The sequence below is a fragment of the Patella vulgata genome, chromosome 2, assembly GCF_932274485.2.
Source record: "Patella vulgata chromosome 2, xgPatVulg1.2, whole genome shotgun sequence".
Taxonomy (NCBI): domain Eukaryota; kingdom Metazoa; phylum Mollusca; class Gastropoda; family Patellidae; genus Patella; species Patella vulgata.
In genome coordinates, this window is record NC_065880.2 from 84,019,917 (window position 1) to 84,033,199 (window position 13,283).

General features: G+C 38.9%; 1 protein-coding gene across 1 annotated transcript in view; it reads right to left on the reverse strand.

Annotated features, from left to right (window-relative positions):
- Positions 1-13,283, reverse strand: part of LOC126812157 (uncharacterized) — a 45,413-nt gene that overhangs the window by 16,020 nt on the left and 16,110 nt on the right. Inside the window, exon 3 of the mRNA XM_056099140.1 lies at positions 3,997-4,126. Coding sequence (XP_055955115.1) covers positions 3,997-4,126 — 130 coding nt within the window. The remainder of the gene's footprint in view (positions 1-3,996; positions 4,127-13,283) is intronic.

Genomic DNA, 13,283 nt, shown 5'->3' on the forward strand with positions numbered 1-13,283 from the left:
CATTACCATAGGATTGTCCCTATTAAGTCCACAATCTGGTCCGTCCAGATATGTTCGGATACGTTTCGGTCCGATCAATGCGATTGCTACGACTGACCTCAATATATGATAAGACCTGATAGAATCACCACGATTACAACTACGATTTCAGTTGCAGCACGAATCGTGAAAGCGAGAACCTAGCAATATATGATAGAGACTCCAACCAGTTTAAAGGTCTTGTTATCGTGTGTACATTAACGGTTGAGCGAGTACCATTAAAATTCTGGTAAAGAACGGTAATCTATATATGATAGGGTTATCGCTGACCCAGTGAGAGGTGGGTGTAGCCGGTAGACCAGTCCGGAACCCATCATGGATCCCCATTGAGCCCATAGATATGTCGCGTGTCCAACCCCGTGGGTTTTCACCGGGTCCTCCGGTTTCCCCCCAGTGCTAAAGACCTCTACGCGCAAGCGAACCATTGAAAAAAAAATTGAACCATGTTAGTCCCGAAATGACTTAGTTCCTGCCAAGTGGACATTAAACCCAATTTCTCTCTCGCGCTCTCTATAGATATGTATTTATTTTTTTTTTACGTCGGCGTGGCCAATATTCGTACTACAGAGCCTCTGGTCCGACCTCAGATGTCTTACTCTGGCAATCAATGGGGGTGGGGGGAGGCAAAATATGTCTAGCTTCGGAAAATTAAATATTCTCTCGGAGAAACTGGGTTATCGTATACATGATCATATGTTATCTATTAATCCTGTATCTCTTATTGATATTGTCATGGTAACGGGTATGTTAAGGCGCAGAAACACTGAAAGGAACATGTTTGACTATGTATGTTCTACACGTGCATCTGTATATGTATGAGATATAAATAGGTATATATGTGAGATGATAAAGATGATAAACAATACCACCTGTGAAGATGTGAAGACCGGGTCCGCCATTTCGACATATTAATACACGAAAATGGATAATTCCTGCGTAATGTGGATTTTTTTTAGAAGTTTATAAACTAAAGTTAATGAAGAAAAGATCAAAAAAACTTGACGGTTTCTTCCAGTCTCAACAATTACATAATTTTTGTGTCTATATTTTAATTAGAGCCATGGCATGTAATATGAAAAAAATATATTTTCACATGATCAATGTAAAACGTAGTTGGAATGTTAGAAATTACCCCAATATTAATATTTTAAAACATTTTTGTACATTTCTGTTTGATCTTTTGCTGTTATATTCTCGTTCAGACGACCCCGCACAACCCATACACCTACTTTTTTGTCGAGCGTCATCTTCGATATTCCGTACCGTAAAGACCCTATGAACTTTCTCGAAATTCTCGGCCAACACCGAAATCGAAAACGGGACCTCCAGGTTAGCGAACGGAGGTTCAGGGTCAGTTGTGAAATTTGCTGGATAATCAACCACATAAAAAAAAACCTAAAACCTCCCAGTTACGCTTGGGCAATGGAACTTTTTAGCTAAGTCAAGAAAGAGTTGCGTCCCTTCCCGAACCGAATCCAATAATCCATACATTATTATACACAAACATGAATCGTGATGACGGCTTAGGATTAATAACAAATATAATCTTTTTTCCTCCAACAAATTAATTTCTAAAACATTTGTTTTTTATTTTGTGTGTCGAAATAAACTCTTAGTCATGTGTCTGCACTCTCTAATAGTAAGTCCAGGGGGACTGCACCACACATAATTTACACAGAAACAAATATATGGACAAGATACGCAGAAATCACAAACAAACGAACAATTCAAATAAAGTGAATGGATCCGGGGTCTAGCCGTAAGCTTCCACTGCGCTGTACAGTCCCGGACCAGTAGTGACATAGACTTCACTAAAATTTGAAAACAATCAGGGATATAACCATTTAAACATGGGCCTCGAGAAAATATTTAACAATTGATTCTAGTATATGGCTATCTTTTACTATAGAAATAGTGGACCTTCTCCTTTAATAGAATTTGTCTTTATCTGTTCCTGTATCAATATAGACTAGAATATGAGCAGAAGGACTAAAATAACGTCACGGATTGTTTATTCACGGAACGTTACGACTACCCACGGAGAATAGCGGAAATTACTAACGTTTAAATTTACCTGCTGCAAGTAATATTGACATTCGGACTCCTGTTATGTTGGCATAATTACTTGCATTATTTAAAAAAAAATTGAAGCTTTTCCGTTGACCTTTAATACCAGATGAAATAAACTGGCGTTTAACGTCCTACACTTCTGCACCGACTGGGCTAATGAACACAGGAGGCCATGATACACTGGAAGTTTTTAAGTGTACCTTTTTTCTAGACTGTTTTTATTATACCGACTACAATGTCTTTACACCAGTAATCTTATTTAAGTTAGCTAGGTTAAAAATAATTGTTACCGTCTATATAGATATGGGAAAACAGAATTGTTTTACTTGGCAACATAACAACAGATCAATCGCCTTGTCTGAGAACACTAACTCAATCTGTTACGGGTTTCATTAATTGCCTTGTCTGAGAACACTAACTCAATCCGTTATATGTTTCATTAACCGTACAAAGCAGAACAAAAAACAATCTAACTTGGGTTCATTTATTCTTTAAAACGAAGAAATATTTTACATGGTGACATAAGAAATGATTTTATTTAAAGACTCTAACTCAATATCATCCAAAGTCTTCGACATTGAAAACACAAATTATTTGTCAATTTAAATCAACATTGATGTTGTGATCTTACCGGGAAAAGATGGACTTCTGATATTCAATATTTAAGACAAAATAAACATTTTACCTTTAACCGCCAACACCAATTTTTCAAATCACTTATTTTTGTTTAGACTCGGTGTGCATGGCGTTGGCTCGCTAACCAGGAGGTCTCGAGTTCGATCAAGATGGACGAGACATTTATGCAGGATTTTTCAGCCTAGTAGGCCCTTGACGGTGGTGCTGACAAGGCAAAGGGTCTAGTCGTACGGATTGTGCGTAAAACCGAGGTCTCGTGTACATACCACTGGAAGCACGCTACCCCCACCCCCCTCGAAAGTTGGAGATCGAAAAATGTATAAACCGTGGCGACGCTGTCTGATCGAATATTCCCTCACTATCTTCATTAGCTCGGTTATAATGAAAACTGAAATGGGGTTTAGAGTCCTACAGGAGATCAAGACGTCTAGGTCCTACATTGGATTGTATTTCTTGAATGTCGGTTAGGATTAAAGTACCGATGCGTCATTTGCATTTTCCCTAAAATATCAAATTTCTCATGGCTTAATCCACGCTAAATATGTACTTAGCTTAATCATTTAACATTTAATTAAGAAAAAATTAAAATACCAATGCTAGATAATTTTCCCGGCTTATATTCAGTCGGATTTAATCTAGGACCATCAGGTTTCTCCGCTGTACCATTAAAAGATGGCGGTGTCTTGTTATATAGCGAACAGCATATCGATGATATTTAAATTTATTATAACTTTGTAAAACCTGAACGGAATTGCACCATTTCAAAATATTGTATGTTTAAGGGAGCGCTACATTATGCATCAAGGCTTAATGTGAAGGATAAAGTACGAGACTGACGTTATGCTGGGCCGGCAATAGAGAATGAAGAAAATAACCCGAGAAAAAGACGCCGATAGGCCGAGGTTTTTCTTTCGAGGGTTTTTTCTGAAGTCTTTCTTCCCCAGCATAACCAAAGTCGAGGACTTTATCTTGCTTATAAACCGTCTCGTAAAATGAGAATATCCCAGAATTCCAGTAAGAAAAACCTTAAATCATGTTAACTAATGGAAAATAAAAACCTACCCTGGAAGAATACCCCGTTACAGGTTTAAAGAAAAAACTTTCAGAAGAATTCCCCTGTATATATTCAAAGCCGCTCCCGACTTTCAGACGGGCATGTTATTCCTGGCATAGAATATACCCCAGAGATCAAAGAGATTTACCATTATAGGTTTATTATAGAACTTGAAAGCTATACACATATGTTCTTACTTTAATATTTTCTGCATTTGTGGTAGTATAGCAACTCTGATGATGTAGCCTCGTTTAGCTTGAACACAGTCATAACACATACACCTAGTATCATTCCTTACACCGTCTATAACTCTATCAATCTCATCAGCTGAAGAGAGAAAAAAAACACATGATTTATAATATAAACACTTCTATATCTATCGTCGTTAAAAACAATAGACACTGTAATGAGATATACGGCACATTTCAAGTACATTGAGTGATAATTATGGCGCCAAGAGTACAATACAATATCAGTCACGTGATCACCGAAACTTACCGGAACAAGTTCGGCTAAGGCTAGAACAACTCCACGTTTTACAGAGAGCGTCTTCATCTTGCGTAGAAGAATAGAACGTCGACACCAGACGTTAGACCACGTATAGTGCTAGCAACTTACAGGACCGGTTTTTTGGCACATTTGACCAGTGCCGGACTGGTGGGCTGAAGGCCCACCTGTCAGGTCATTGACTAAGGCCCACACAAGTACACGCTGAAGGTCCGCCAGCGTCCGAGGGAGGGGGGGGGGTGGAGAACCCACCCGGAAAATTTTGAAAATTGACAACCGCAAACCCATTTTCCAAGCATTTCAGACCAAAGCAGAAGAAACCAAATTTTTGATTTCCAAGTGAAATCCCCCCCCCCCCGGAAGTGGTTAATTTTTCGCGAAAAACTCAAAACTGGCAAGTTTTTGGCGATTATTTCGGCGATAATGACTTATGAAGAACTAAGTAGAGGTTAAAAGATGAATTACACGGTTCTCGGTATAATGAGGTCAAACTCATAAAGTTCTTTCCTTGTAGTACACTTCTTTTTTTGTGTTGTTTGTCAGTCATTTTTTTCCTAGCTTTTCTTTCTCCTGTCCTGTGTCCTTTCCTCTCCTTCCTTCTTTCTTTTCTCCCCCCCCCCCTCTCCTTTCTTTTTTCTTTTTCTTTTTTCTTTATAGGCTCAGGCCCACTTTTTTAAAATGAGCTTAGGCCCACCTGTCAAAGACAGGTGGACAGGTGGGTCCAGTCCGGCACTGCATTTGACCAATTACTCCAAATTGGGCCCCACACTGGAAAGGGGTCCAGCAGCTCAACAACTTAAAATATTTCCAGGCAATCTGGCAGCAGGGCTACCAGGTGTACCTATTTTCAGGTATACATCACATGCAATATACGTGGCTTGGATGCAAGTGTCGAAATTTTGCGGAGGTCCTTTAAAGAACTATAAACTTCTCCCTTTAATGTCGACCACGATTTCCCAATATATAAACTGTCCCTAGTTCTTCGCGTGGTACCAAACCCAGCGGTGCAGTTGGAGTATTTTGGACAGTCAGAGATCAGGCACGTCGCTGTCGGGGAAAATATCCCATCTCCTGGTTAAATTGTCGACTAGAGGTTAAATAATACAAATTTCATTCCGTTCGCTAATGCCTAGGTCCCACTGGGCATGTTTTGCCTCGGGGATGGACATTGATGAGCCTATTTTCCCTACAATGCAAACTTCAAAATTTTTCGCAGTTCATCCCGAGACCTGCCGATGATTCTACGTGGCTCTCGATGCCCCCGGTAGTTCCACTTGGACGCCGTGGAACCTGTTCATGACGCCTCCCGAGGCTTATAAAAATGTCCATCGGTAGTATATCCCCGAGGCAAAATATGCCTAGTGGGGCCTAGGCATAAACTAGGCGAACTATAGTTATATTATATCTCAAATTGTGGGCTGATCATACGGACAATATTGACGACACGCAACCACACCGTAATGATCTCTACCCATTTTAAAAAAATCGGCGAGGCTAAAATTAAAATAATTTTACGAAATGAAAATGAAATGGGGTTTAATGTCATACTGTTCTGGGCCGACTGGGTAAATGAAGACAGTAATAATAATTTTATTACTACGTGTTCACACAAAGGGATTTTGTGGACATTCACACAAAGGGATTTTGTGGACATTCACACAAAGGGATTTTGTGGACATTTTATAGCATGTGCTAAAATGCCGGCCATATCTGTATTTCTTCAAGAATCGTTTGAGAAATACCAGGTAGGTTTTGATGAGGGATGATTTAATTGACACCTCGTTAAATCAACAATAAACAACATTCCAGGTTTAGTTAATGGAACACCTGCTGAAAACAGACTGCCGTTTATTTTTATACTATGTCGGCTTTAAACATTATAAAACTGGAGGGTCTGCATAAAGTCATTAACCGGTAGTATAGACAAATTTAATAACATCAATTTTGGAGCGGTTCCAGAATCTCTCCACTAAATATTTCAATAAATATTTTCGGATTCCAAAGATTTTGTACGTGGTTTTGTGTATGCTTGCTTTGAAAAGCAGAAGACGACTCGCTAGCCTGGAGGTCTCGAGTTTGCTACTGGTTTTGGCCGAGAAATGCTCGGGATTTTCCAGACGGAGAAACTGACAAAGACAGCTGTTCGGATGAAAATAAAAATCGACGCCCCGTGTCCACATTGACATGCACGTAAAAGACCCCTTGACAGATGGAATTCGATATAAGAGTAGGCCGTAGTGCCGCTGTACAGGCAAAATTTCACCAACAACACACTGCAGTGCGTGCGTAGAGAGAGGGACTACTTTGTGCCTCTTGCCACAAAAACTGCCCTTGCGTCCAAAGTATTCAATATTTGCTGCCCAAATTGGTTTCCCTACATAGTTTAAGAAGTTGTTTATCATTAACAGGTAGTATCCAGCCACAATTAATTATTCCGGAATAAAATGACCGGGTCCCAAAATTGTTTGGTCAAACGGCACAATTTATCCCGAGGGTGGCGTAAGTTGAGTCGAGGCAATGTAATCAAGAAGTATTGATATATTTCACGCAAATACAAATGTTTATTCATACTGTTGTTACAATTGGTCATAGGACATTACAATGATATATATTATACTATTCACATGCAATTTACTCATGCATTAAGGGCACCTACACAAATCCTATACATGACTATATACAGTCCTAGTAGTATCCCTGACAAGAGGGCTAAATTTTTGACGTCTGGGTTTGTTCAGGTTCACTGATATTTAATTGACTGGTATAACAGCATGTCAGACTTCAGTAGCATTATTGCCTTGATATAAATGGTTCCATTAGATAAGCACTGACAACTATAACCGGCACTGAGGGTATCAAATGTCAAAAGACGTTTTAATTTATGCTCTTATCTTATTATATAAAGTGGATAAAAGTAATTTGATATCACTTCTAAGGAGCTTGAGAATCTCAAATAAATTACACAAGACACAGTTCTAAACTTAACTAGTCTAAACCCCCGTGGGGAGTTGGATGGCCGAATGGTTAGCATGTACGCGCTGTATCATAAGGTCTGTCATTGAGTCAACTAGCGTGGTTTCGATTCCCCCGTTGTACATGACAAGAATTAGGGTCACCTGTCCAACCTCGTGGGTTTTCTCAGGGTCCTCTGGTTTCCTTCCACTGCTTAAGACTAGGGTTAGGGCAAGCGAATTATTGAAATGAAAATGAACCATGTTAGTCCCGAAATAAAAAACCGAGGTCCCGTGTATATATTGGAATGCACGTAAAAGATCCCCTGACAGTTGGAATTAAATATACAAGTGTAGGCGATAGTGCCGCTGCCCGGGCAAAATTTCCCTCAAAGCACACTGTATGGCGTATGCCCGTCTTCATTAGCCCAGTATAGGAGGAGAACAGTAGGACGCTAAACCCCATTTCATTTCATTTAGTCCCGAAATAACCTAGTTTGTGTCGAATGGACGTTAAACCCAATTTCTCTCTCTCTCTCTATTAACCCATCCACAACAAAAAAGTAGTTAATTGTTTTCTCTGGAGCTGCCCCTCCTCCCTAATCTAGTTAGCTCACTATGATCCTATGAGGAATGGGTCATTTAATCTCTCTAAAACCGAGTTTGATAGATTAAATAGTTTATTGGTTAAAGCTTATCAAAATGCCTGGAACTGATGTCAGCGTCCACCAGAAATGAAATGAAATTGGGTTTAACGTCCCACTGTTCTGCTCCGACTGGGCTAATGATGAAGGGAATACACCATACAGTGTGTTATGAGGGAAATTTGGTCGGGCAGTATACGATTACCAGAAATGAAATGAAATGGGGTTTAACGTCCTACTGTTCTGCTCCAACTGGACTAATGAAGACGGGTATACGTCATACAGTGTGCTATGAGGGAAATTTGGCCGGACCGTATACGACTACGTTTTGTTTTGAAAGTTGACTAATTTAAGTTAGATTTTTGGCTTACCGTGTCGTCACTGGAACGCAAAATCAGTTAGAATATACCTCCGTTCCATTTTGTTTTGAAAAATTAAGTTTATTAATTTTAATTTTATTTTTAGCTTACTGTCTCGACAGTGAAACACAAAATCTATTACATCTCAAGCTCTCCTATCATTACAAAGATACATTATCATGGTGGATCCGTTTCCGAGTGCAATTAGATACTTTAAAATAATAATAATAATAACTAGATCTGCATAGCAGATATCAAAGCTTTCATATAAACTTCAAAAGGGGTTATTAGAATCTATGAATCAACAACCACTCTGACGGAAGATATTCTCTGGGCTAAAAAATCTTTTTTCTCTCAGCTACGAGAGATACGTAGAATTAAACCGGCCCAGAGCCGACCGTGTTGATACGAAGCCGCTTATTTGACATTGACACATAACTGAAGGTGAATAGGCCTACCCGTCCAGTTAATACAATGGGCAATCTCACATCGGTCCACTAAAGAGAGGCACATGCTAGTCGCCCCCTACTTCCCCAAGACATTTAGTCCAAACCTTGACTCTCATACATATAAACCATTTGGTACTACATGTACATGTATTTCGTACTTATATCATATTAAACCCCTCGGCCGCCATGTTGAATCACACAGTATTTAACGTTCTATATCCTAACATCTTTATGAAATCAACGACAAATCTAAACTTGGGCACTCCAACCATTTTTATTTTTACATCATTCAGTTTTTTTTAAATAAGTAATTCTATCACAAATTATAGTGAAGACTGGACCACTAAACTAGTTACCCATCAGTTTTTCTTTGTGTTAATGCGTTCTACATTTTCAAAGCAATGATTCTTATAATGTGCGAGCCGCCATGACACCGGCGGATATTATAACTTCGATAGGCGAGAAACTTCAGGTAGCAGTTGGGTTTCATCAAATCATATAATTATGCGGTACGGCTTCACCTTTATTTCAATGGGAATTGGTTTATTATATGTGCAGTGCAGTTTTAGGTCAGTTTATGTGTAAATTAAGGGAGCTATACATAGGCCAGTAACCTTTTTGCAGTCATTTGACTAAAAAAAACTTGCGGAAAGGAACTCCGTAGGACAAGCCACTACTGTGGCAGGAGTAAGGCGGAAGACATCAGTAGTGGAACCATTTCTAAGTTAATCCCGAAGTGCGTTGCTATTGTAAGAATATATAAAATCGGGTTTCCGTTCCGCTTTTTTTTGCTGTAGTTTGAGTAATGAGTTAGAGCGTATATTTTGTAGTCAAAAAATCATTGCAAATAGAAGACCTCATCCCCACCACCACCAACCTGTAATACACTAGCTAGCTTGTGTATTTCCATATTCCATTTCCGAGAGATAGATAGAGAACACGCGAAATATAAAGTGATTTTTCTTACAATCAGGGACCATAATTCATGAAGTTACGATTCGATATGCGCAAATATCGAAAGGAACCATATCTTTGGGTTATAAACATGCATGTCAAGTTTCATCAAAATCTTTCACTGTGAAAAACCGGGGCTAAGTCATCTGAAATCAAACAAATTTTACAATGTAGGTAGTGAAAACAAAATGTTATGTTAAGCGTTGTTCGAGGGTGGGGTGGGTGCATAAAATTCCAAATGCAAAGGGTTATTTTTCGTGCACGCCAATATGCACACAGGATTTCGATTTTTCGTCCTACCTAAAAAAAACTGCACGCAAAGTTAGTTGTCGGGCCTTCGGTCAAGAACCACAGACAAAGGGAGAGAACGGGGACCTCTGTTTTGCATACCATCCAAGCGACTAGGCACTAATCCTTGTACCATGGACGAGGGGACGGGCGTTTTTCGTCCCATCGAAACGACTAGACACAGATCCTTGCTAGGCCTTCCATACTTCACCACTGCCAACGGGGAACCACTTTGACCTCGGGTTTTCGTACCATCCAAACGACTAGACACTAATCCTTGCAAGGCCTTCCGTTCTGCAGCAAATGAGCCACGCTGGCCTCGTTTTGTCGTAATATACAAACGACTAGACAATGTTTCATAATTTAGTCATGTTCGCGTGGGTGGGTTGGCAGCAGAATTGATATGTACATGATAGTGACACGAGGAGGGGGGGGGGGGGGAGCGGGGTGTACACAAATCACACAAATCAGAGCTTTGTAATACACGCATATACTTGATATACTAAATACACAAATGGCTGAATTTTGAGACATTTCTGGCACTCTTTTATCACATAATGAGAACACTGCATTAATTTCTATATATCAATAAAATATGCCTCAGACCCATTGTTTATTTTTAAATTTGAATTAGACTCGTAACAAAATATATTTTCTGGCAACAAATAGCATATAAATAAAACTAGATTTACTTTCTGATTATTTTTTTTAAATGAAATCATTCCAGGGCTTTTATTGACATTTCAGAAAATGTAGAGTTGGTCCCATGCACTTGAGGCCAAGGTCCTTGAAGTTGTACAGCTGCACCCGGTGACCGATATTTATTCAACGGGGAATAAGTGATAATTCATATTATAACAGTAAATAATTAAAATATCCCATAGGGATTATAATAATATGTATATCATGTAGGTGTGCATGTAGGTTAAAATTGTGACCTCTGTAAATAGGCCCGTTCCTTGCATTTAGTTTTAGAGTTAGGAGTGCTAAAATTGAGAGAGCGAAATGGGGTTGATCGACCACTCGACACAAACTATGTCATTTCGGGACTAACGTATGGTTCAATTTTATTTCAATAATTCGCTTGCGCGTAGGGGTCTAGCAGTGGGGGGAAACCGGGTGATCCTGAAAAAATACACAGGTTGGACGGGCGACGGAAAGATACCCCAGCAGTCAAAATAGGTCAAAATAGGCGATTTCGGTTTCTAGTGTCGATGCATCGTTACGGTCAGTTTAAAAAATTGTCTTTTAAGGATAATGTGTATAGTACCAATACCTATCACATACGGAAGAGGCGATAAAATCTCTTTGCATTTCCAATTTCAAAATTAATTAAAACCAATATTAAATTCCGAAAATCGTTTTTTTGCTAAAACTCTTTTCTTTTTAATGTGATCAAAATGGGGGTAAAGCACAGAGTCAGGGGTGGTAATGGGCGTATTGTGTCCTAATTTCATGGTTTTCGGACAATCGGTGCCGGTGTCATGGCGAAATTCCACTTTTTCCCCTCATGGAAGCCGTAAATTGACGCAAGGAGTAGGGTCGCCTGTCCAACCTTGTGGGTTTTCTCCGGGTCCTCCGGTTTCCTCCCACTGCTAAAGACCCCTACGCGCAAGCGAATTATTGAAATAAAATTAAACCATATGTTGGTCCCGAAATGACCTAGTTTGTGTCGAGTGGACGTTAAACCCCATTTCTCTCTCTCTCTCTCTCTCCGTAAATTGACTTGAGGCCAGTGTCCTTTAAGTTGTACAGCGGCACCAGGTGACCGATATTTATTTAACGGGGAATAAGTGATAATTCATATTATAGCAGTAAATAATTAAAATATTTCATAGGGATTATAATAATATATCATGTCTGGGTATTACAGGGTTAAAACCAATATTAAATTCCGAAAATCGTTTTTTTGCTAAAACTCTTTTTTTTTAATGGGATCAAAATGGGGGTAAAGCACAGAGTCCGGGGTGGTAATGGGCGTATTGTGTCCAAATTTCATGGTTTTCGGACAATCGGTGCCGGTGTCACGGCGAAATTCCACTTGACAACAACAAACGACTTGAACGAATGCAGGTATCACCTTGAAATTTTCAGGGTGCCTAGGTACCAACGTGAAAAGTTGCTCGCCGGAATTTAGTACTCATGGTACCGTTGGTTCCTGTGTAGCGCATGCGCGAAATCAAAACCAGCTAAACTCGAAAACAACCTTGTCGGCACGGAAAACATCAAAGGAGAAATTCGAATTTTTGAAATATTCAAATACCAAACATTTGACCATGATCCAGGCTATCCTCAAATGTATTAATTTCGGTAATAGGAGACAGATTCTCTAAGCCACGACCAATTGTGTATGTTTTCAAGCCCATAAATGTGGATTTTTCACTAATTTTCATTTTCATTTCAAAATGGTGTCCATCAGTTGACCTAAATCAAAATTCTAAACCGATAGATTTTTAGGCTTTCCTTCAAGCATTCAGAAAATGTAACTCTTATGTCTTTAAGTAAAATATTGCAAAAGCCGTATGGACTTTTCACATTTTGAGATGGTGGCACTTCCGGTTTGCTCGACAAACTCCATATTTTGTGTACTCATCAGTACTGTCTTAGCTAGTACAGAAAAAAAATTTCAGGGCAATCTGACCTATATTTCGTCGATTTTTTTGAAAACTTTGATCCTTAATTTCACCAAGGGGAGATAATTTAGAAAATTTTCAAGGACATCATTGAAGTCGCATTGGCAAGATCTACTAACATTCTAAATTTCACGAAAATCGCACAACTATTAAAGAAGTTGTCAAATTGGTAATAACTTCCGGTTCGAAATGACAGCGACGAATTTTCGAAATGCCAAAATCCGAAATTGCAGATTTGAAGTAAATGTTTCAAGATACTCAAAGAAAAAAGAATTAGTAAAATAGGTCAAATAGTCACAGAGTTACAGCATTGTAGGTCAAATGCATTCCTTCGTAAAATTCGGTGATTTCGGATTCGTAAAACGTTTTGAAAATATATTTAATCAACAGCCACCACCCATTTTTGGGGGGATAGGTAAAAGTTTCAGAACGATCCTATGGTTAGATTCTGAGAAATCCGATTTGTGGACAAAACACAAAAAAAAAATAACAATAATAATCTTAACAGAAACAATAAGCTTTCATATGTAATATGAAAGCTTAATAAAAAAGAAACATGATTCTACCGAAAATTATTGGGACAGATTTTATTTTTATTTAGGATATCTGAATGGGGAACAGGCTTAGTCTATGTAAAACCCCTCTCCCCAGTTTGTTTACTTAATGAATAATTTAAATATTACGACAGTGTATTTGTGA